The sequence below is a fragment of the Heterodontus francisci genome, chromosome 1 (assembly GCF_036365525.1).
Source record: "Heterodontus francisci isolate sHetFra1 chromosome 1, sHetFra1.hap1, whole genome shotgun sequence".
Lineage (NCBI taxonomy): Eukaryota > Metazoa > Chordata > Chondrichthyes > Heterodontiformes > Heterodontidae > Heterodontus > Heterodontus francisci.
Window position 1 is genome coordinate 269,848,639 of NC_090371.1, and position 25,842 is coordinate 269,874,480.

General features: G+C 44.1%; 1 protein-coding gene across 1 annotated transcript in view; it reads left to right on the forward strand.

The window, feature by feature from the left end:
- The first annotated feature begins 1,882 nt into the window (after positions 1 to 1,882).
- LOC137372596 (uncharacterized) overlaps positions 1,883 to 25,842 on the forward strand; it is a 77,667-nt gene continuing 53,707 nt past the window's right edge. The window contains exons 1-5 of the mRNA XM_068036570.1: positions 1,883 to 2,101; positions 16,509 to 16,594; positions 18,196 to 18,478; positions 23,048 to 23,145; positions 24,272 to 24,389. Coding sequence (XP_067892671.1) covers positions 1,883 to 2,101; positions 16,509 to 16,594; positions 18,196 to 18,478; positions 23,048 to 23,145; positions 24,272 to 24,389 — 804 coding nt within the window. The remainder of the gene's footprint in view (positions 2,102 to 16,508; positions 16,595 to 18,195; positions 18,479 to 23,047; positions 23,146 to 24,271; positions 24,390 to 25,842) is intronic.

Genomic DNA, 25,842 nt, shown 5'->3' on the forward strand with positions numbered 1-25,842 from the left:
AAAACCTTATAACTGGCTTGGGAAAACACCTGAGAGAACATATCTAAGAGTCCAGACCTTTGTAAAATCTAGTTTTATTATCTTAATTCCAAAGTCCTAAACCATCTCTATGTAGGGTGCCAAGTTCTAACATGGAAACTGATGTTTTGACAAAATCACTACCCACTGTACAGAGGGTCAGAAGGACCTTGGTGTACTTGTCCATAGATCACTAAAGACAGCAGCACAGGTAGACAAGCTGGTTAGGAAGGCATATGAGATACATGCCTTTATTAGCCGAGGCATAGAGTGTAAGAGCAGGGAGGTTATGATGGAACTGTATAAAATGCTAGTTAGATCACAGGTGGAGTACTGTGTACAGTTTTGGTCGCTACTCTATAGGAAAGATGTGATTGCACTGGAGAGGGTGCAGAGCAGATTCACCAGGATGTTGCCTGGGCTGGAGCATTTCAGCTATGAAGAGAAACTGGATAGGCTAGGGTTGTTTTCCTTAGAGCAGAGAAGGCTGAGGGGGGACCTGATTGAGGTATACAAAATTATGAAGGGCATAGAGCATAGATAGGGTAGATAGGAGGAAACATTTTCCCTTAGCAGAGGTGTCAATAACCAGGGGGCATAGATTTAAGGTAAGAGGCAGGAGGTTTAGAGGGGATTTGAGGGGAAAAAAATTTACCCAAAGGGTGGTTGGAATCTGGAACACACTGCCTGAAGGGGTGGTAGAGGAAGGAACTCTCACAACATTTAAGAAGTATTTAGATGAGCACCTGAAACGCCAAAGCATACAAGGATATGGGCCAAGTGCTGGAAAATGGGAATAGAATAGATAGGTGCTTGATGGCTGGCATGGACATGATGGGCTGAAGGGCCTGTTTCTGTGCTGTATAACTCTATAACACTGCTGCCCTCCACTTTAAGACCATTGGTTTTTGCTGATCACTGAGCTATAGCTTGGAAGGGAGGGGGAATTGTAAATCTTATACTTCAGAACGTAATCATTGCTGCATGCTTAGTCATTTTTCCTTTGAACTATAAATCCTCTTCACGCAGAGGGTTGTGAATCTTTGGAATTCTCTAGCCCAGAGGGTTGTGCACGCTCAGTTGTTGAGTATATTCAAGGACTGAGATTGAGAGATTTTTGGACTCCACGGGAGTCAAGGGACATGAGGATGGGGTGAGAAAGTGGAGTTAAGGTCAAATATCAGCCATGATATAAAATTGCAGAGCAGACTAAAGGAGCTGTATGGCCTACTCCCGTTCCTCTTTCTTGTGTTCTTAAATGAGCATTGTTATGTGTAGCTATTTTATATGGCTGCTATTATGTATATTTCCCACATCACAATAAAGAACAAATTTCAAAAGTACTTAAACAAAAGCAAAATACTGTGGATGCTGGATGTCTGAAATAAAAGCAGAAAGTTCTTCAAACACTAGCAGGCCAGGCAGAGAAACAAGCTTAACATTTCAGGTCAATGAAACAGAGCTAACATTTTCAGGAAAGGTCACAGACCTGAAACGTTAACTCTGCTTCTCCCTCCACAGATGCTGCCAGCCCTGCTGAGTATTTCCAGCATTTTCTGTTTTTATTTAACATTTCCAACATTTTGTCTTTTCACTTCAAAAGTACTTCATTGACTGTAAAGAGGTTTGGGATGTCTGAGGTTTTAAATGGTACAATATAAATTGAACTTCATTCTTTCAATATGTTTGTGACCTCTCCTTATAGTTGCTGGTGCTTCTGAAATGAGTACAACTATTAACATGCCTTTGGGAATCATGTATGAATCAGACATGTACCATTCATAAAGAGGAACAATCAACTGGGTGGGAGGAATATGAGCTCCTGTCCTCGTGCATATCCCAAAGTCTTTTTACAGATCTCAAAATGGGAGGAGCTGAGATCCCAGTTGTCGGCAATGTCAGGGCTGCAGCTCACATCACCACCTGTAGTCTGCAGGAGAGGAACGGCGAGTTAAGCAGCAAATACTGGATGTTTGGAACTAACCCTATTAGCATATCTGCCTATCTCAAAGGAAACATGGATCCAGAAGCCCTTGACCAAGGTTTATTTAGGGGGAGGGAATGGTGCCGACATTATCGTCCGGTGAGTCTGGTTCTCTTTAGGGATATAGGTTCGTTCAATGCAGAGAGTACGGGTGCAGAGTTCACAGAACTGTAACTGTTGTTCTATCGTTTCCATAACACCAATAGTCACAGGGTTGGAGCTGGAATAAGGAAAGCAAGTTGGAGGAAGTTACACAATTTGAGAAAAATCTTATAGTTGAGGAGTGGGAAAGAAGCTTAGATTTACACGCAGGCTTGTGCTGTTGCTGCTAATGTCAATCATATACTGAGACAGCAAGCTCACATGTAAGTGTGTGCAATGTATTGAGAATCAGTTCAGGTCAGACACTTCAAAACAGGTCCAATATTATAAAGACGAAGCCAAGATTTGTTGTTTACGTAAAGTGGCTTTTGCTCATGGCAGCTTGCAATTAAGAATGCAAGCTTTCTAATTAGCATAATTTATTACTAGATTGTTTCTACCACCATAATGGATATGGCCACTAATTTTCATAAAGGTTACATTTATAGCTTTTAGTTATTTTAATTGGTTCACAAAGGGTAGAGTTTGATAATTACAGTAATTAGTCAATTCTCCCTTTGAACATAAGGAATAGTGGCCTGGATTTTGCAAAACTGTCAGCGTTCGCCACTGTTACTCTTCTGAAATTTACAGCAACATGCCCAGTAACCCTGGAAATCCAGAAGTTGTTGTCAGATTTCCCCATAGGGTGCAATCAAGTAGAAATCACTGAACCTAGGAGAACCTGCCCTTTGATGCTATTGGTCCCACTGTAAAAACCCTTGAAAAGTTGCACCTTGTTGAACTAGTTTCATAATTGCTGTTGAACAGACTCACTGGTCCTTAAAAAATGATTTTTATATTTGTGGAATGTCAAACTTTTCCATTATTATAGAACATAGAACATAGACCATTACAGTGCAGTACAGGCCCTTCGGCCCTCGATGTTGCGCCGACCTGTGAAACCATCTGACCTACACTATTCCATTTTCATCCATATGTCTATCCAATGACCACTTAAATGCCCTTAAAGTTGGCGAGTCAATCACTAGATAGAAAATTTACAGCACACAAGCAAGCCATTCAGTCTATCGTGTCTGTGCCAGCCAAAAAAAGAGCAATCCCATCTAATCCCCCTTTCGACCTCTTCGTCCATAGCCCTGTAGGATACAGCACTTCAAGTGCATATCCAAGTACTTGTTAAATGTGATGAAGGTTTCTGCCTCTACCACCCTTTCAGGCAGTGAGTTCCAGACACCCACCACCCTCTGGGTGAAAAAAAATCTCAATTCCCTTCTACTCCATCTGCCAATACTTTAAAGCTATGTGCCCTGCTTATTGACCTCACTGCCAAGGGAAATAGTACCTTGCTATCCACTTAAGCTAGGCTCCTCATAATTGAATACACCTCAATTAAATCTCCCCTCAGCTTCCTCTATTCCAAAGAAAATTACCCCAGCCTATCCAATGTTTCCTCATAGCTAAAATTCTCCACTACTGACAACATCCTCGTAAATCTCTCTGTACCTCTCTAGTGCAATCACATCCTTCCAACAATGACGTGACTAAAACAGTACGCAATACTCTAACAATGGCCTAACTACAGTTCTAGCATAATTTCCCTGCTCACATTCTATGGCTTGGCTAATAGAGGAAAGTATCCCATATGTCTTTAGAAAATTCATATTTTTAACTTTTTTAAAGTTTGTTTATGATAGTTCAGCTTCCAGCTTAATTATTTCTTTCCTTCTCTATAAAATGTTATTAAAAGTGAAAAATTCAGTGCATTTTACTTTCTGATTTGCTGTCTATGAGAATACTTTAATGTGATTGGCTGCTTACCCTGCTTGATGACATCACTGTTGCTGGCTGCCTGGAGATCCCCTTGGTGCCAGATGCCCAGATGCAAACTGATGTCGGAAATGGGGAAAATGTTAGATCTTTCAGGGATGCTTTCTTGGAGGTCAGCAGTGAGTGGTGTCGCTCCACTGCTGACTGTGAAATCCGGGCAATAACCTCCAAACTTCATGTTGGGCAGCATTTTAGCTATTAATGACCCAATGGAAAAGTCTGCACTGATTTTTATCTCCTTTTTCATTTCTGCTCCTCCTCACACCTTAGAAACAGCTACAGTAGAGTCGAGTAGATTCACTCTACCAAAGTTGAAGCAACTAATAATGTTGATGCATCAAATCTTCAGAATATCAAGGCATTTCTGGGAACATTTGTAGACATGAATCCATGTTCCACACTACATCTCTATGACAAAATAAAGGGGCTTATTTAAATACTGTACAACAGCATAGCACCATACAACTGCTTGATCTGAACTTTTCTTCAAACTATTAATTTACAGAACAGACAAGACAAAATTTGCATGAGACCAGAGCTATAAAAAATTCAATACAGTACAAGGTGGAAGAAAAATTAGGAAGGTACTTGAATGGTATTAGCTAAGGCATATCTGGGAGTGATAGTCACAACACTGACCATGTCTAGTCATTGCAGTGCAACAATTAACAAGGCAAACAGAACACTGAGCGATATTGCAAATCAGTAGAGTTTACGTCTAACGTCAGCACACTGGAGCTGCACAGTACTCTGGTGAGTCTGTATCCAGAGTATCACATTCAGTGTTGGTCACCATGGCAGAAGAGAGACATCCAAGTTCTGGAAGTAGTGGAAAGGAGGGTCATAAGACTGTTCCCTTATACTAGAAGACAGAGTAATAAGGAAAGCTGGACTCTTCAGCTTTGAAAGGAAAAGGGACTTTCTCAGAGAAGATATTAAGGCTAATCCCAAGCACTATTCCAAGTTAAATCACGACTGCAGGACAAGGAGTCATAAGTACAAGCTGGGAAAAGGCAAATTCAGGAATGATGTCAAGAAACTTGTTCACACAATGAGTGATTAATACCTAGAATAGACTCCAGACAGTTAGGATAGTTGAATAAAAAACTGGAGCCATTTAAGAAGCAGTTAAATGCTGTAGTGGGGGTCATAAGTTTCTATGGGAGGATGGGCTAAATGGCCAAATTGTCTCTATTACATGTACTTTGTTTTGTGCACAAATGTAATACATGCGCCAGTGCTTAAGGGAAGTCACGAGCAGTCGTGCACATCTTGTGCTGGTAATGATAAATGACCCAGGTAATATGCAAAAAAATTAAATGCACTTGTTTTTGTGCAAAAACAGCCAGTTAGATACTTAATAGAAATTGGTTGATTGTCCATGGGGAGGTAAGATCAAATGTAGTCTGCAGGTGAAGCATGGCATGACTGGATCAGGGCTTGTAGATGTAATTCAGTTAAAGATGTGCACTAATTTTTATATAATATTTTGAGTTTTATCTTATTTATAGTTAAATAAAAATTAGAGAAACTTGAGAAGAGAAGGAGAGTTGTTTGGTACCTAGCAATTTCTCTGCAGTGCAGACTACAGAGCTGAAAGAGGCACAACTGAGACAATACAGCACCAACATAGAAAATAGGAGCAGGAGTAGGCCATTCGGCCCTTTGGGCCTGCTCCACCATTCAAAAAAGATCATGGCTTATAGTCTAATTCAGTACCCTGTTCCCAGTTTCTCCCCATATCCCTTGATCCCTTTGGCATTAAGAAAGATATCTATCTCCTTCTTGAATATATTTGATGACTTGGCCTCCACTGCCCTCTGCGGTAGAGAATTCCACAGGTTCACCCCGCTCTGAGTGAAGAAATTTCTCCTCATCTTGGTTCTAAATGGCATATCCCGTATCGTGAGACTGTGACCCCTGGTTCTGGACTCCCCAGCCATCGGAAACATCCTCCCTGCATCTAGCCTGTCTAGTCACAGTGGTGTTATTACCGTGTGACGGGTTTATATAGACCGTTTCCATTATAAATATGGACATTGAATTTATAATGGAAGAAGTTGACAGAAAAGTCTAACTAAAATGTTGCAACAGAAAGTAATATTTTCTAGAAGGGAAGTAAACACAGATGTAACATTTTTAATCCATTATCGCCTGGAATACACAAGGGAGAGGGAAGGGAGTAGAGGTTTTCTCATTTTACTAGCTCCTGTTCATCACCATCTGCAAGGCCTTTCTGTAGTTATTTAAAAAGTGGAGATGTGGTGCCAATAACAACTGCTTCTCAATAATATTCCATACCTAATGACTAATCTGTATGCCCTGTAGGAAATCAGTGTTTCCCATCAGCTATCCTCTCTCTATGGCTCTGATTGCACTGCTTATGAGGTGCACCAAAGCACAGTGTTGAAGTTTCTTGTCAAGCCACAATCCATTAGCTAAGCATAGCTTTTTGTAATTGGGAGGAGGTGGACAATCATCATTACTTTAGCATTGCAATTCCTTTCAGATGGGTGGGCCTGTTATCGATGATTAAGATAAACTTTCTGTTCTGTTTTGCCACACCTCTTTGCCATTCTGGAGCCGCTCTGTGGAAAATGTTGATGCCATCCAATCTTTTTGTTACTTTAGTATGATGATGATAATCTGTGGTTTTGCACACTTGTCAATACGTATCAGAGGCCTTTACTCTCCATTTGTGCTGTTTGCCATTTTTCCCACCTGAACATTTCTCCCCTTTGACAATTAATCCTCAATTCCATAAGGTTCGTAACATTGAACATCAGATAGCAGTTTTAAGTATACATTAATTAAGCATACACTAACTAGAAAAAGTCTTGAGAGCTTAATCAAAGGATTCAATCACGTAAAAGTTCTGAACTTGGTATATAGGCCGCAGACCTTTAAAATCCTGTCTCTGTTCCAAAACCCACTTTTTAGGCCATTTTGTTACCACTTATATGTGACAATCCATACTTTTTTACATTGCCTAATACAACTCTATGTGAGCTAAATTTAAATGAACTTCTTCCCTTGTCACTTATCAACAACTTTAGTTTGAACAAATTATTTTCTATAGACTAGTACAACTCCCCTGCTTTGTTATTTTATCAATAGTTTCACTCTTGTCACTATTCTGCCTAGTGAAATTAATGATAAGTCTGTACCATTTCATACCAATCTTCTGCTTCTATATTACTATAGTCCCAGAGGACCATAGGCATCTCTATCCATTAGAGAGAGACAGAAGTGTGGGGCAAGACAAGGAGGCAGGCCTCCATGAACTACCACAGCCAGTACAGGGATTGAACCTGTGCTGTTGGCATCTTGCTGCATTTCATGCTAGCTGTCTAGCCAACTGAGCTGAGTTAACCAACCCCCCCACTGCACCCCCCCCCCCCCCCCCCAACGCCTCCGCTTCTATAAATGATTATGTATTTGCACAAGTGCAGAACTAATTTGTTATCAACTGATTAAAGCTGTCTGCATTATGCACGGTATTTGTTTGAATGAGGTTTATTATCCAAACTGACCATTGCTTTAAGGTCATTCCTCACATTCAAAAGCTAAAGGTTACTATGACAACAATATAAAGAGATGTCAATAACGGCATAACATTAGCAGACTTCAGGACTGTCACGTTAACCCTTTCCTTACACCAGAGTGATTTTTTTACCCCAGCAGTTATTAACTGTTTCAGACTCCGGACAATAAGCAACACCATAAGAGATTGTTCAAAAACAATTTTTAACTAACTATAAAGAGAAAGTAAAACTGATTGTACAATGCTTTCAGCACTTGTTTCATAATTTATTTAAATATGAATGGAATGTACTGCAGTACAGTTGTGCTAAAAACACAACTGCTGGCTGAAAAGATTTTTAATCTGGATTTAAACTTTATATTTGACCCAAGGTTCTGTGGTACACATGTATACAACCCATTGAGCAAGAATTTGGGATCGTTAACACCTGTTATTTGGACGCTTTGAGTGCCCTTAGAGCTCCAAGAGACGTTAATGGCACCTGTACACACCTGCAGGGCGAATTGCGCTGGACGCCATATTGCTGAAGACATTAGCCTGTCCACAGTGAAGGTCCAACGGAAATATACAGAGCAGGCAGATCATGACATCAATCAGCGTGCATCGATAAAATTATGCCAGTGTTGTCATTTTGGAGCTCAACACTCCAAACAATGCCCTTTCATAACCTCACACAGCTGAACATGCATTCAGCAGCAGGGAGGACCCCCCCCCCCCCCCAGCACTATTTAAAGGGATCATCAACTTCTTTCAGGTTTGCTGCTGATTGATTTCTTCTGCCTGTTGCTTCAATTCGACAAGTGTTTGGTGCTTTCTGAACAAAGAACAAAGAAAGAAAATTACAGCACAGGAACAGGCCCTTCGGCCCTCCAAGCCTGCGCCGATCCAGATCCTCTATCTAAACATGTCGCCTATTTTCTAAGGGTCTGTATCTCTTTGCTTCCTGCCCATTCATGTATCTGTCTAGATACATCTTAAAAGACGCTATCGTGCCCGCGTCTACCACCTCCGCTGGCAACGCGTTCCAGGCACCCACCACCCTCTGCGTAAAGAACTTTCCACGCATATCCCCCCTAAACTTTTCCCCTCTCACTTTGAACTCGTGACCCCTAGTAATTGAATCCCCCACTCTGGGAAAAAGCTTCTTGCTATCCACCCTGTCTATACAGCTCATGATTTTGTACACCTCAATCAGGTCCCCCCTCAACCTCCGTCTTTCTAATGAAAATAATCCTAATCTGCTCAACCTCTCTTCATAGCTAGCGCCCTCCATACCAGGCAACATCCTGGTGAACCTCCTCTGCACCCTCTCCAAAGCATCTACATCCTTTTGGTAATGTGGCGACCAGAACTGCATGCAGTATTCTAAATGTGGCCGAACCAAAGTCTTATACAACTGTAACATGACCTGCCAACCCTTGTACTCAATACCCCGTCCGATGAAGGAAAGCATGCTGTATGCCTTCTTGACCACTCTATTGACCTGCGTTGCCACCTTCAGGGAACAATGGACCTGAACACCCAAATCTCTCTGTACATCAATTTTCCCCAGGACTTTTCCATTTACTGTATAATTCACTCTTGAATTGGATCTTCCAAAATGCATCACCTCGCATTTGCCCTGATTGAACTCCATCTGCCATTTTTCTGCCCAACCCTCCAATCTATTTATATTCTGCTGTATTCTCTGACAGTCCCCTTCACTATCTGCTACTCCACAAATCTTAGTGTCATCTGCAAACTTGCTAATCAGACCACCTATACTTTCCTCCAAATCATTGATGTATATCACAAACAACAGTGGTCCCAGCACGGATCCCTGTGGAACACCACTGGTCACACGTCTCCATTTTGAGAAACTCCCTTCCACTGCTACTCTCTGTCTCCTGTTGCCCAGCCAGTTCTTTATCCATCTAGCTAGTACACCCTGGACCCCATGCAACTTCACTTTCTCCATCAGCCTACCATGGGGAACCTTATCAAACGCCTTACTGAAGTCCATGTATATGACATCTACAGCCCTTCCCTCATCAATCAACTTTGTCTTAGTTCCAAAGAAGGGTCACTGACCCGAAACGTTAACTCTGCTTCTCTTTTCACAGATGCTGCCAGACCTGCTGAGTGAATCCAGCATTTCTTGTTTTTGTTTCAGATTTCCAGCATCCGCAGTATTTTGCTTTTATTGTCACTTCTGTAGTTGTTTAAAGTTGCCAAAGTCTACAGGGAGTGTTGTGGCAGGTGCTGAAGGAGTTTTTATTGACCTCAAGGCTTCTGCACAAACCAGTTGCTCCCAGATATGGATGCTCTATTAGGCATTCCCTTTGAAATACAGCATGACTTGGGGAATGAACCGAGGTCACACAAAGCAGGACAAGCAGTAACATATTAGCATGGATAGAAGGTTGGCTAGCTAACAGGAAACAGAGAGTAGGCATAAATGGGCCATTTTCTGGTTGGCAAGATTTAATGACTGGTATGCCACAGGGATCTGTGCTGGGGCCTCAACTTTTTACAATTTATATAAATGACGTGGATGAAGGAACCGAAGATATGATTGCTAAATTCGCTGATGACACAAAGATAGTAACTTTTGAAAAGGACATAAGGGGCTAGAAAGGGATATAGACAGGTTAAGTGAGTGGGAAAAGGCCTGGCAAATGAGTATAATGTGGGAAAGTGTGAAATTGTCCACTTTGGCAGGAAGAATAAAAAAGAAGCATATTATCTAAATGGTGAGAGATTGGCGAGCTCTGAGATGCAGAGAGATCTGGGTGTTCTAGCTCATGAATCAAAAAATGTTAGTATGCAGGTACAGCACGTAATCAGGAAAGCTAATCGAATGTTATTGTTTATCGTGAGGGGAATTGAATACAAATGTAGGGAGGTTATGCTTCAGCTATACAAGGCACTGGTGAGACCACATCTGGAGTACTAAGTACAGTACTGGTCTCACTATTTAAGGAAGGATGTAAATACATTGGAGGCAGTACAGAGAAGGTTTACTAGACTAATAGCTGGAATGGGCGGGCTATCTTACGAAGAATGATTGGACAGGCTAGGCTTGTATCCGCTGGAATTTAGAAGAGCAAGAGACGACTTGATTGAAACATAAGATCCTGAGGGGTCTTGACAGGGTGGATGTAGAAAGGATGTTTCCACTTGTGGGAGAATCTAGAACTAGGGGTCACTGTTTAAAAATAAGGGGTCGCCCATTTAAGACACATTTTTCTCTCTCAGAGGGTCATGAGTCTTTGGAACTCTCTTCCTCAAAAGGTGGTGAAACAGAGTCTTTGAATACTTTTAAGATAGAGGCAGAGAGATTCTTGACAAGCAAGGGGGTGGAAGGTTATCGGGGGCAGATGGAAATGTGGAGTAATCAGTTCAGCCATGGGTGTATTAAATGGCGGAGCAGGCCTACTCCTGCCCCTAATTCATATGTTTGTATGTTCATAAGCTGTTGGAAGAGGAAGGAGAAGGTCTCTCAGCAGGAGGCCATATCTGCCCAGGGTGATCAGGGAGCAATTCTCCTACCTGAACCTCAGTGAAGGACAATGTGTGAGATGTTTGCACTTTAATAAGGATGTCCTCACTGAAACCTGCCATCAGCTGCAGCCACAACTGCAACCTCAGAGCAGGGCAAGGACCGCATTGCCAATGCCAGCGAAGGTGACCTTGGTGATGTACTTTTACGCTTCCAGGCTTGAGCTGGAGATATTTGCAACATCTTGCAGTTTGTTGTCCGCTATTGCATAAGGGAGATCACTCAGGCTCTGTATTCAAAGAGAGTTAACTACAGTTCATTCTCTCTCAGCAGGGAGAAACAGGTGGAGCGAGCACGCGGCTTCACTGGGATTGCAGGCTTCCCCATGCTGCAGTCTGCCACTGACTGCATGTCAGGCCTGGCATCTCAACTCTGCTATGCACTGGAACCAAAAGGAATTCCACTCCCTCAATGTCCGGCAGTGTGTGACCATATTGCAGCATATCATGCAGGTCAATGCCCGCTATTCTGACAGCTATCATGATGCCTTCATCCTGTGCTAATCTGCTGTGCCAGCTGCATTTGACCCACCATGGCAAACCAAAGGATGGCTACTGCATGACAAAGGCTATCTGCTGAGCACTGGCTGATGGTTCTGGTGCGCAACCTGTGCACACGTTGGCAGCATGTGTACAATGAAAGCCATGCTGCTAGAAGAAATGTGATAGAGCAAACCATTGGCATGCTGAAACAACACTTCCTCTGCCTGTATTGCTCCGGATGAGCCCTGCAGTACTCAGCAGAGTGGGTATCAAGACTCGTAGTGGCCGATCATTCAGGACTGAGATGAAGAGAAATTTCTTCACTCAAAAGATTGTGAATCTTTGGAATTCTCTACCCCAGAGCGTTGCGTTGGCTCGAGGGGCCATATGGTCTACTTCTGATCTTATTTCTTATGTTCTTATGTCACTGACTATCACAGTGTCCACTTGACCACAATGCAAAAATAAAAGCCGCCACAAAGTAAACATTGCAAACCAAATCTATGAATCAAATCATGTCATATTGCATACAGTCACCCGAGTGCATTCCCTGAATGCATGTCTTCTGTGTGCCTTTACCTGGCCTGGTACTCCTATGCACTGCTACCCCAGTGGCTGCAGCATGGCCGCTGGAAGGCTGCTGATTTTCAGTGGAGTAGACTGCAGATGGCCTTGGAGGATGATCTCAAGCAGCTTTGGGTCTTGAGGCCTGACTTCCAACCCCACCACCCTGGCATGGGGTAGCAGTCTGAGCTGGCTGGCTGACAGGCAGCAACAAGGGCAATAGCAGAGTGACAGGGTGGAAAGTCGAGTGCTGTCTTCCTGTGAGAGGACAGTAGGTTCAAGCTCCGTGGAGCCACGGCCCCTCCCGGGACAGTGCCTCAACAATCCTGGTAACCTTTTGGGGAACAGATGGCTGGAGTGCTGTGATGCACTGCAAATCCCTTCATGCACTGTAATCCACAGCCATGATGGCAGCAGTCTGAGCTAGCATGGCAGTGAGCAGACCCTGCATGACAGCAGTCTGAGCTTCACTGCAGTACTCAGAAGTTGGGTGGCTGCTGCTTGTGCTGCAATGGGAGTGTGACATTGACCATCAGACACTGCATCATGGTTGGGTCCACAAGTGTGCAAACAGTGTTGGCCACCTCCTCGATACGGGAAAGGATGGGCTGCAAGCTCTGCACAAAGCCCTGTTCCAAGTTGGTGCTGGACTCCTTGGTGCTCCTTGACATTAACTGCAGGCTTCCCAATGCACCAAGCATTTTGTTCTGCATATCTATCAGCATTCCTCTCCAGGCCGCTCCATCAAAGTGTTCATCTGAGTCCACTGCAGTCAGAACACATGCGCTGTCCTTGACCCCTGCGTTGGCTGCGTCTCGTGCCTGGTGGAGTGGGGGGGGGGGGGGGGTGGTGGATGGAGAGAGAGGAACAGGTGGGTAGAGAGAGAGAGAGAGACAAGGGGCGGGGGGGGGGGGGAGAGAGAGAGACAGGGGCAAAAGAGTGACGGTGCGTGAGAGAGAAATGGAGGGGAGAAAGAGAGAGACTGCGAGTGGGGGAGAGGGGGATAGGGAAGGGGGAGAGAAGGGAGATACAGGGAGAGGGGAGATACGGGGGGGGGGGGGTGCAAGAGAGAGACAGGAAGCGGGGGAGAAAGAGGAGAGAAAGAGATCAAGATCACTCCTGACAGTTGGACAAGTCCTAGGTATATCACTAAATAGGGAGAAACGTGTTTTAAATGGGACTGTGATTTGATGGCATTAGGTTGGCTTTACACTTTATATACAGATTAATTAATATACAGAAAATCTCATAATGAAGAGCTGGAACCTGTCATAGCCGCTAAGCGCATTGCACTGTTGAACTACAAGAAAGCCCCCAGCGAGTTACCATCCGTAGCACTTAAAGCAGCCAGAAGCACTGCACAAAGAACAGCCAGGTGCTGCGCAAACGACTACTGGCAACACCTATGCAGTCATATTCAGCTGACCTCAGACACCGGAAACATCAGAGGAATATATGATGGCATTAAGAGAGCTCTTGGGCCAACCATTAAGAAGATTGCCCCCCTCAAATCTAAATCAGGGGACATAATCACTGACCAACGCAAACAAATGGACCGCTAGGTTGAGCACTACCTAGAACTGTACTCCAGGGAGAATGTTGTCACTGAGACTGCCCTCAATGCAGCCCAGCCTCTACCAGTCATGGATGAGCTGGACATACAGCCAACAAAATCGGAACTCAGTGATGCCATTGATTCTCTAGCCAGCAGAAAAGCCCCTGGGAAGGACAGCATTATCCCTGAAATAATCAAAAGTGCTATACTCTCAGCACTACATGAACTGCTATGCCTGTGCTGGGACGAGGGAGCAGCACTTCAGGACATGCGCGGTGCCAATATCATCACCCTCTATAAAAACAAAGGTGACCGCGGTGACTGCAACAACTACCGTGAAATCCCCCTGCTCAGCATAGTGGGGAAAGTCTTTGCTCGAGTCGCACTAAACAGGCTCCAGAAGCTGGCCGAGCACGTCTACCCTGAGGCACAGTGTGGCTTTCGTGCAGAGAGATTGACCGTTGACATGCTGTTCTCCCTTCGTCAGATACAGGAGAAATGCCGTGAACAACAGATGCCCCTCTACATTGCTTTCATTGATCTCACCAAAGCCTTTGACCTCGTCAGCAGACGTGGTCTCTTCAGACTACTAGAAAAGATTGGATGCCCACCAAAGCTACTAAGTATCATCACCTCATTCCATGACAATATGAAAGGCACAATTCAACATGGTGGCTCCTCATCAGACCCCTTTCCTATCCTGAGTGGCGTGAAACAGGACTGTGTTCTCGCACCCACACTTTTTGGGATTTTCTTCTCCCTGCTGCTTTCACATGCGTTCAAGTCCTCTGAAGAAGGAATTTTCCTCCACACAAGATCAGGGGGCAGGTTGTTCAACCTTGCCCGTCTAAGAGCGAAGTCCAAAGTACGGAAAGTCCTCATCAGGGAACTCCTCTTTGCTGACGATGCTGCTTTAACATCTCACGCTGAAGAGTGTCTGCAGCGTCTCATCGACAGATTTGCGGCTGCCTGCAACGAATTTGGCCTAACCATCAGCCTCAAGCAAACGAACATCATGGGACAGGACGGCAGAAATGCTCCATCCATCAATATTGGCGACCACGCTCTGGAAGTGGTTCAAGAGTTCACCTACCTAGGCTCAACTATCACCAGTAACCTGTCTCTAGATGCAGAAATCAACAAGCGCACGGGAAAGGCTTCCACTGCTCTGTCCAGACTGGCCAAGAGAGTGTGGGAAAATGGCGCACTGACACGGAACACAAAAGTCCGAGTGTATCAAGCCTGTGTCCTCAGTACCTTGCTCTATGGCAGCGAGGCCTGGACAACGTATGTCAGCCAAGAGCGACGTCTCAATTCATTCCACCTTCGCTGCCTCCGGAGAATCCTTGGCATCAGGTGGCAGGACCGTATCTCCAACACAGAAGTCCTCGAGGCAGCCAACATCCCCAGCTTATACACACTACTGAGTCAGCGGCGCTTGAGATCGCTTGGCCATGTGAACCGCATGGAAGATGGAAGGATCCCCAAAGACACATTGTACAGCGAGCTCGCCACTGGTATCAGACCCAGCGGCCGTCCATGTCTCCGCTTTAAAGACGTCTGCAAACGCGACATGAAGTCCTGTGACATTGATCACAAGTCGTGGGAGTCAGTTGCCAGCGTTCGCCAGAGCTGGCGGGCAGCCATAAAGGCGGGGCTAAAGTATGGCGAGTCGAAGAGACTTAGCAGTTGGCAGGAAAAAAGACAGAGGCGCGAGGGGAGCGCCAACTGTGTAACAGCCCCGACAAACAAATTTTTCTGCAGCACCTGTGGAAGAGCCTGTCACTCTAGAATTGGCCTTTATAGCCACTCCAGGCGCTGCTCCACACACCACTGACCACCTCCAGGCGCTTACCCATTGTCTCTCGAGATAAGGAGGCCAAAGAAGAAGACACTTTATATACAGATTAATTTCCCCCATATCTGTGGCTGAGTCAATAATTTTGTCAGATGTCCATGGTGCAACATGTTAGAGCCTATCCCTTGTGTGCAAGCTGTGAGATGTGGGTGTGAGACGTGCAGCAGTGCTAAATGTGTGAGGGTGAGGTGAAGCATATTAATGTTAGGTATGAATCCTGATTGATAGATTGTTAGTAGGTGACTGATGGGGGTGTGGTGATTGAGCAGAGGCTGACTCTAGTATTGCAGTGGTAGGATAAGGCATTTGAAGCTACATTCACTGACATTGACCACTTGTGTGAGGTCGTTGAACTTCTTGCGACACTGTACCCAGGTACTTGGGGCTCGACTGTTGCTACTGACCTTCATGGCTATCTGCTCCCACTGCCTTCTGAGCATGTGTCTGGAGGGCGTCCTGGCCCCCAGCGGATAGAGGATTTGGATATCTCTCCTACTTTTCACCTCCTCCAGCAAGACCTTCAGTATAGGGTTTGAAATCCTTGGAGGCCGCTCCTTCCCACATTGTGCTATTCTTCAATGTTTCCAAGGTCAGAGGCACTTTCTGCTTGAGTCCCAACACCTGTTCCAGCCACAATGCACCTCCTCTTTGAGAGGTGCAGGTGACCTTTAAGCAGTGCCGGTTAGCTTTACTACTCATAGTATAGTCCCTCTGCGAAGGCACTCGGTCAACCAACAGCACGGTTACCACTGGATGGTTGCTGAAATCATTGAAATGAGCAGGCAGCATGAAGTTGGCGTGCAGCTTGCATTGCGATCAACGGGTGTGGATTAATCACGCATTGCGATGCCCGTGCTGCTTTTCAAGGGCTATCAACTTTAGCCCTCATTATGTTTTTTATCTGCAATTTATATTCTGTGAATCAGATTCAAGATATTGCCTTGTTGCATTTCAGATGTGTTAACTATGAGGTCTGTTTGCTTTCTTAAAAAATTGTTCATAAATAAATATAATTTTTAAACCCTAACAGACAACAAGTCCAGCTTCCTGTAGTTCTCCAAGATATTCTCAAACCCTGCTGAATAAAGCACTGGACACAGACAGCGGAATTCTGAGGTACCATAATTATTGAAATAACTAATTGTTATACTGGTTTGCCTGGAGTGAAATGTAAATCTTTTGTTTTAATGCAAGATAACAGATCAAGAGAACTTAAGATGTGAGCAGATGGATTTGAATATAAGGAAACACTACTCTCTCAAAAATGCACTTTTTGTCTGTCTTAAATCTTTAATTTGTATTTTGTATTGCTCCACACAGTTAGTGAAGGGTTAACACCCTCACCACACCCACACCCCTACCCCAGATCACACAAAGCATTTATCAACAGAAAAGCTATCAGCTCAAACCATCTTGGCTGCAAGGGTTCCACAAGTAGGAGTTACTGTGAACAGCACAATGGGTTGTCTTTAGAATAAATTGTTTAATTGACCAGAGCCATTGCATTTAATCAGAAACATTATTAACATTGCCTAACAGGGGAACGAGTTCAGAGTGAATCAACTGTTTTTACCTTCTGGGTTATGCTAATGAAATTCTCAGGAAATTTTAGCATAGCTCACTGCGGGGAGCTCACTGTCCATTTTAGAGGAACTTGCCAGTTACACCATTGCAGGAGTTTCCAGGCCATGCTTTAACCATTCATGTGCCATCAGGTGGATGTAAGAGATCCCATGCCACTATTCAAAGGAGAGCAGAGAATTTTCCCAGTATCCTGAGTATTCTTTCTCGCACCCAAAACCACTGAAAACTGAGTCATACAACTTATTTGTTGCTTGTGAGATTTTGCTATATGCAAAATCAGCTGCCATATTCATTCACATAAGAGCTACGGCACTTCAAATGTAACCAATTGATCATGAAGTGCTTTGGGACATTTTAGGAGTGTGATACTAAGCAACATAAATGCAAATTCTTTCTTATGGAAATATCTCTGAGTTCACATGGGTGGCAAGTTACCTTGCCCAGTGCCCGCACACGTTTGAGAGAGTCTGAAATAAAAGCAGCCATTACATGTGGGCAAGGATGCTCACCGTCAAGAAATATGCAAAAAGAAAAGCTCCTACTTTTATTTACAGAAAATACAAATGGTATTTTTTAAAAATATTCACTAATTATCACATTTAGCAGCTTTCCCTTTGAAATCTATGCTGTCCAGAAGACCCTACTTCTCACTTACTGTAGCCAATACCCACATTACATAGAAATGTCTACAGGGGCTACACCAAATGGAAAAGTATATGTCAATGTATATGTCAGAATACCTGGTGTGTTTAGTTTGGCAACAGTTACACACTTTAATAAAATGCTATTTTATGATCTGCTCTCAACATTGATCAAGATTGATTTCCAACTGGCAAGTACTGTTAGGTGCAGTTTGGTACAGACCCATGTTAAAAATGAAATGCATTTTGCAAGAAATCCCTAAGGTCACAGAGTCGATACTCGGAGACACTCAGTATCTACTTTGAAAGAATGGTGCATTGTCAAACATGAGTATATATTTAATATCACATAAAAGCTTGTTATAACTCATACGACTAACATTAGCAAAATATTACCAACATCTCTAGATGAGTTGTAGGTTATATATTTCCTTGTCGGCATTCCTTGAAATAATCTGACAAGGGAATTGTTAAATGTTTTATTTTTTTCAGCCGCTGCAGTAGTAGATCAAGTTCTGGAAGTTACAATATGGGCAAAGAAATATTCGCACCAGTGGCTTTGGAAGATATCTGTGCAACAAATCGATATGGAAGACAGTCTGAGAGGAACCTGAAATTAAATTTAATCGAGTCTGAAAACAGAAGATGTGCTCTTACTGACAGTCTTAAAACTGCTTGCTGTGCCTTAAAAGAACAGCATGAACGAATGAACAAGAAGAATATGGAAGTTGTCAATCATAGCGCGATAATTGACAGCATGATCTTGAAACAAAAGGTACAGTAAAATCACATTCATGTAAGTCTGCACTCTCTGAATTATTATTTACTATAAAAGCTATATTCATTTTTTGGGGGGGCATAGATGAAGCTGAGAGGGAAGAGAGCAGGCTGAGTGCCATTTCAAACATTAACAATTGGCGAAGGCAGTTGGCTACATCTGCCTGTCTGTCCATTGGTATATCTGTCTTTTTCTCTATACATCTATCAATATGTATTATCTGCCTGGAAGTGGCTAACAAATTCTGCTACCTTGGGTTCACGGTGACAGACAATCTGTCCCTTGATGCAGAGCTCGTACACGCATAGGGAAAGCAGTTACCACCTTTAGCCAACTTGCGAAATGCACATGGGATAACACCAAGCTGAACTGAGGATCAAGCTGATGCTTTATGAGGCCTGTGTTCTCAGCATCTTGCTGTATGGCTGTGAAATGTGGATGACTTACAGCTACCAGGAAAAGAAGCTCAATAATTTCCATCTTCGCTCTCTGCAGCGCATTATGGGCATATTCTGACAGGACAAAATCACAAATGTGACATTCCTCTCAATGGCAGAGATCCCAAGTGTGTTGGCACTAATCAAACAGAGGCGGGGTCGGTGGATCGGACACGTCCGCAGCATGGAAGACAGTCACGTACCCAAGGACCTTCTGTATGGTGAGGTAGCCGGGGCTAGACGATCAGTGGGGGCGGCCAAAGCCCTGCTTCGAGGATGTTTGCAAGCGTGACATGAAGGCCCTAAATGTCGGCTATCGCACTTGGGAGTCACTAGCGGGCCAAAGAGGGATATGGCGACACATCCTGTGGACTGGTGTGCACTACTATGACACCCAGTTGTTATAGCAGCTCCGCCTAAATGGATTGTTTGCTGCGTGTCCATCATCTTTGTAGATGGAAGGATGCCAACCATTTAAACTTGTATATGTACATGTTTATCCATCCATGTATATACATGTCTGTTCATGTATATACTGCTTAAGTATACACCCACCTTTCTATTCATTGGCATCTCAGCAAACGTAGAAACAAGGGGCTGCATTTTGCTGTAGGCTTTGGGCCCCCAACGTCAGGATCCAATGGGGGTCCCAAGACCGTAGTTGTCTGGAGTGAGACCTGCGGCGCAACCTTCCAGGAGGCATCCTCCTTATTGGCTGTCTCCATGCTCGCTGTCATGGGAAGGATGGCAGGCGGGCTCCCAATACTGCCTGCCCAATCAGAGGGCCTCAGGCTCTGAAGCCTGAGCAACTCCACTGGGAGAGGTGGGCACTGCTGAGGCAAGTCGCGGACTGCAAAGGCAGCTCAAAATGGAAACGCCCTCACTGGCCTGCACAGCTGTGCTGCATAAATAAAATCTAGGGCGGCAGGTCCATAGGGATAGAGGGAAAAACCCTCTGCTGGTTTGGGTGCAGCCACGATTGTGGACTTTAATGACCATGGCCCCTGGGATGTGGAGCCTTCGGCTCCGATGGCCGCCTCTCCCCCCCCAACTCCAGCCAGCTGCAGGGTGGCTGTCTCCATTGAGCTGAGGACTTCCCGATGCAGTGGGGGGCTGCTCCACCAACTTCAAAATCCCGGTGAGGTCGCAAAATCACCCGTAATTGGGGCCTTAACAAGCATAATTGGCTGCCTTCTCTGTGGAGTGGGCAGCCGATCAGCTTTCCAGACCCCTCCTACCCCGGGAAAGTTCTCCGGTAGTGGGAATGCATCAGGGATCCATCCCGATGCGGGTCCACACTGTTTTCTCAGCTCCACCACCTTCAAGCTCGCCACCAGGGAGCTGGGAAAAGTCATCCCCAGATTTCTATCTGATATGTACTGTACTTGCATATTGCTAATTGAGCACTAGAGGGCACCCTGATAGGAGCAAGCAGACTGCAGCAATTGCACTCCAGGAACTCCTCCTATTATGTAGGGTAGAATTTTGAACTGATAGTCCCATCTGAAACAGTGGGATCTATAGCAAGTTGGGAACCTGTTGGTGTAGGTACATCCACAGTGCTGTTAGGAAGGGAGTTCCAGAATTTTGAGCCAGCGACAGTGAAGGAACAGCAATATACTTCCAAGTCAGGATGGTGTGTGACTTGGAGGGGAACTTGCAGCTGGTGGTGTTCCCATGCACCTGCTGCAGCCCTTGTCCTGGAGGTGGTGAAGGCCGCGGGTTTACAAGGTGTAAGACTTTTTTGTTCGAAAAACATTCACTCAAACTTATATAGCACAAAGCAAAAGCAAAATACTGCGGATATTGGCAACCTGAGACAAAAGCAGAAAATGCTGGAATACTCAGCATCTGTGGAGAGAAAAACTAGAGCTAACATTTCTGTGTGACCTTTCATCAGAACTGCCAAATGTTAGGCAAAACTTATAGTTCATTTTGACCTACGAATTACAAGAGAACAAATTGATGACTTAGTGCCTGATCGAGGGACCTGGCATTGAGAAGGGGGGGCCCTGCTGATAGCCACCCCCCACCCGTGCTGCCGACCCCACCTACACTCCCCACTCCCATGACCCCCAACCCACGAAACCCTTCCCACCCTGACTTACATGTGGCCTGGTTCCAGCGCCTTTGGTGAGTCCAGTACTGGCTGCAGCCATCATCTCCCAAGTGGCGCTGCTCAGTTAGAGAGCTGCCAGCCTCTAATTGGCTGGCAGCTCTCAGAGGACAGGACTTCCATCACTGGGGCCCTTAATCCCGGGGAAGGCCTGCTGCTGTTCACTTAAATGTCTAATTGGCACTTAATTCGGTGGGCCTTTCCCAAAGGAGGTGACACGGGTGACATGTTGTCTTTGTAGATTGATAATTAAACACTAGAGGGTGTGAGTATAGATGGAAGCAAGCAAACTGCAGCAATTACATTCCAGGATCTCCAGTTCTATTGATTGTTGTACCTAAAAGGAATGTTCAAGAGATAGTATGAAATAAAGGCAGCTGTTACATTGCCACATCAACTTAATGGTGAGGTACTAGGAAATGTGGAGGAACAATGGGATTTGGATGTCCATGTACACAAATCACTAAAAGACTTTAAAAACGCACAAGATGTAATCAAAAAGGAATAATGGCCTTTATCTTAACGGGGCTGGAAGTGTTACTTCAGTTGTACAGAGCCTTGGTCAGAATCCATCTGGAGTACAGTATGTAGTTTTGGGAACCATGCTTCAGGAAGGTTATGTTGGTCTTGGAGGGGGTACAGCACAGAGTCATCAGAATAATACCAGGACTTAAAGGGTTAAGTTATGAGGACAGGCTGCACAAACCTGGGTTTGTATTGCCTTGTGTTTAAAAGGTTGAGGTGAGTTTAGAAAGTTGAGGGATGATCCAGTTGAGGTGTTTAAAATGTTCCACTAGGTAGGTACAGAGAAACTACGCAGAACAAAGGGGAAAAACTTAAAATAAGAGTTAGGCCATTGAGTGGTGACGTCAGAAGGTAATTGTTCACAGTAAGGCCTGAGATCAAGACTTCAGATCGACATGTTCGGGAAGCTGGGGATGTGAGAGGGAAAAAACAGGATTAATGTAGGATTAGTATAAATGGGTGGTTGATGGTCGGCGCGGACTCGTTGGGCCGAAGGGCCTGTTTCGGTGCTGTCTCACTCTATGACTCTATGTTATTTTGTTACATCGGACAGATTGTTCTAAAATCTGATTTACATTAGATGGAGTTGTATCTACGGCTACAGCAAAAGATGTACTCCTCATATAGGTGATTGTCTCAGAAAAGGGAGGTTGAGGGAAAGTGATCTTGGGAGTGCCACCTAACAACTGTCAGAGTGGATTCCATTTGTAGAATGGAGTGAGTGGGTAGCAAGCAGTAGAGGTTGCAGACTGAGAAATAGAGCTCGAGAAAATGGGGATAATTTCCTAACATGGAGACTTGCCAACTGGGAGTGCTTTTAAGAAACTCGAGTGTGCTATGTTCACAATTTCCCAGGAATGAAGAAAATTTGTGAAACTTAGATTTCTCAGATTGAATTTAAAGAACAGCAGCCTAGAAATGACTGCCAGCAATATTAAAGGACCTTATGACATTTCTGTATCTGCTATTTTATCACAGGAGTTTGCCCATTTATTTTAAAAAGGTTCACCCTTTCTATAAAATAGGGGGCCAAGGAGCATAACGCGATTAAGTTAAGTGTCTATTGCTAGTGCATAATTATTTCTAAGATAGTCCCTGAGATTGCTCATAGCTTCACCTCTCAGCTGTCCGCATCTCTTTATTTAATCAGATACACTTTATGTGGCATCTTTAGTGGCCATTACTTTCGAAGAATCAATAATAAATCTAGATGAATACTGAGAAGGCCCAAAATACATTGTGTAGGATGAATTAACATGTTATCCCTTACTAGCAATCTGAAGTACAGAACTATTTTTGAGGGTTGTTTAGATGCAGTGATATGTTACTGCATAGCTGTTAACGTTAGTTTGTATTATCTTCACAATCTATTTGTGGCAGGGTGAAAAGATCAAATAACAAAGAAAAACCCTCATAATAAATTTCATGAGATGGCATGGGTGCGGGATTCTGCACATGCTATTAAATATTCTTCTCATTTATCACCAGCTGTTACAAACTAAGATGAATCTGCTTCACAAGGAGGAGGTGACCCTGCAGGGAGTCAAACTGGATGATGCTCAAAAAGAGAGAGAATTCCAGGACAGGTAAGCTGACTTCAAATTGTGCATCACTGCACTGCAATCAAAGGTTAACACTGGAGCTCATTTTTGGGAGGTTTTCTTGTGGCTGAAAATGGTATCAAGGTGGCTGATGTAAAAAAAAAAGTCATTTGAACTAATCCTATATATTCAGGTGAAAGCCCTGAACCGCTGTAGCTTCCTCCATAATTTCCTTCACAGGCCTGACTGTCCTGGTTGATTTTGATAGGGATGAAAATTGTCAGGCCAACCCATAACCGTCTTGTCCCCCGCCTGCACGACTGCTGTCCTGAGTTAAAATCAGGGCTGGAATAAGCTAGGAGGAAAGGGAGGAATAAAGGGAAACAAGGGTGGGCACTTGGCATTAAGATACTACTCATGTGAAGGTTAAACACCAACACAGACTGGTTGGGCCGAACGACCTGTTTCCATGTTGTAATTTCCATGTGATTTCAGTGCTGGTTACGGAAGGGAAAATCGGTACCAGCAAACTGGGAGTGTGCACTGAACTATTTTTCAGGAAGCATTTCCCTGCAGCTATGTCGACAAGAGAGATTGGGGGGTGTGCGGGAAGGGATAAATTTTCATCTTCACCACATGGGGATTAGTGGAATGGTATTTAGACCGGTTCAGTAATGGTGGTTGAAGCAATACCATGGCCATTTCATTCTGTTTTAGAAGTTAGCAAGTAACAGTGGAAGGACTGCTGTGCTTACTCACTTGTGTCAGTCCAACTTTACAAGACTTTGGTTTCTGCTTGTTTACTCATTTTTTTTTTAAATGTGCCAAGATCTAATATTTATCAACAAGTGTACCGCACCTGCCCCCCCCCCCCACCACCACACCTCCCCCCAACAGAAGTGCATAGAACAAGAGAGTCTTTCCAGCTAAAAATGCATATCATAAAATACAGGCATAGGCAGCACATCATCTACCAACCATTCCTGGTCAGAAAATCGAGTGCCTAAATTTCCAGAGAGCCCCCCAGCACGCATGGCTCCTCAAAGGGAGTGTGAGGTTGGAAAATGGCCCCCTTAGTGACTCATCTCTTCAATTCTGTGACAGAAACTGAGAAACAGGTTGAGGTTGTGTAATGTTATTGAGTAACGCAGTTGTAATTAATTATTGACAGGATCTGGTGCTTAGAAGGGGAAATTGAAAATGTAAATCATAGACTGGAACAAATGGGCCTGAAGAGAAGAAATCCTTTGTCTACAGCTCCCTGGCACCTGTGGGATGAAAGCAATGAGGTGGCTATGCTTTTTTACATAATTATTGATTTGTTTTATTCCATTATAAGACTTAAGAAGCAAAAGAAAGACTTGCATTTCCATAGCCCCTTTCATAACCTCAGGATGTTCTTTACAGCCAATGAAATACTTTTGACTGTTGTAATGTAGCACAAACAGCAGCAATGTGATAATGACTGGATCATCTGTTTTAGGTGTTGGTTGAGGGATTGCCAGGACACCAGGGATAATTGCCGTGCTCTTCTTCAAATAGTACTACAGGGCCTTTTATGTCAGCCTAGGAGGGCGGATGGGCCTCAGTTTAATATCTCATCCAAAAGACAACATCTCCAATAGTGTCACACTCCCTCAGTAGTCACTGAGGTGTCAGCCTTGATTATGTGCTCATTTCTCTGGAGCAGGGTGTGAACCCACAAGTTTCTGACTCAGAGGCAAGAGTGTTACCCACTGAGCCGTGGCTGACAGCACAGTAGAGGGAGTTCAGCTCTCAGAGGATGAGTCTCACTTGATGGAGTGCAGATTGCAGTTAAATCCCTTAACCTTGTAGGGCCAATTCTATGACTCGTGCTCCCAACAGGCAGACGCGCTGAATTTACCCTCCTGTATTTAAAAAACAATTTTGCGTTTTAACAAGAATTCTTGTGAAATAAATTTTCTGATGTTATTACATGCCACACAAAATACGTGCTGTAATTTTTTTTTTAGAAATTTCCATTAAACTCTCCAAATCTGCTTTCCAAAATTTTGTCAGAAGGCACGCCCACAGCGTTCCGTACAACCCATTCTTTTTTCATAGAGGTGTGTATTTAATATATGTTATGAAACAGGTTTACTTCAAACATTTTCATAGCTGCAGACGAAACTGAATAGAATTATTTAAAGGAGTAAAATAGCACAATTTTAAATGCATAATGCAGGAAATTTGGGTGTAAATGGACATTGGCAAAATGGACACACAATGAGCAAAATTTTGGGTGTAAATTTTCTGCTGAGCATGTGGCCTGGATATATTGCTGCCTGTCTGGTGTCTGCAGCAGACAGTCAGCATTTCCAGTACATGCAACTCTCGTGTCACAAATTTCATCAAGTTCTTAGCTCTGCTCAGGAGATATTGGCCATGTAGCTCTGCCATATTCATTAACCAGGCCATGACCAACCCAGGGGACAGCAGCAAGACGCATTTGGACAAGGAATCCTCTTGCAAGATAGAATCACCCACAACTATGGAACACTTGTTAGCAAGCCACAGTGGATCCTCCACTGAGCTTTCTCTGAAACACATGCAGAAAGAATTCTGAAGCAGTCAACAGGAAACATGGACACAAGGCTGATGCTGGCACTTTGTCAACTTCTCCCCCACATGTCACCACCAAAAGCAGAGCCTTGTAAAGAGGGAAAAGGGTTGTGTGCAGCTGTTTAAGCAGGTTACCAGTGCTATCCATCAACATTCACA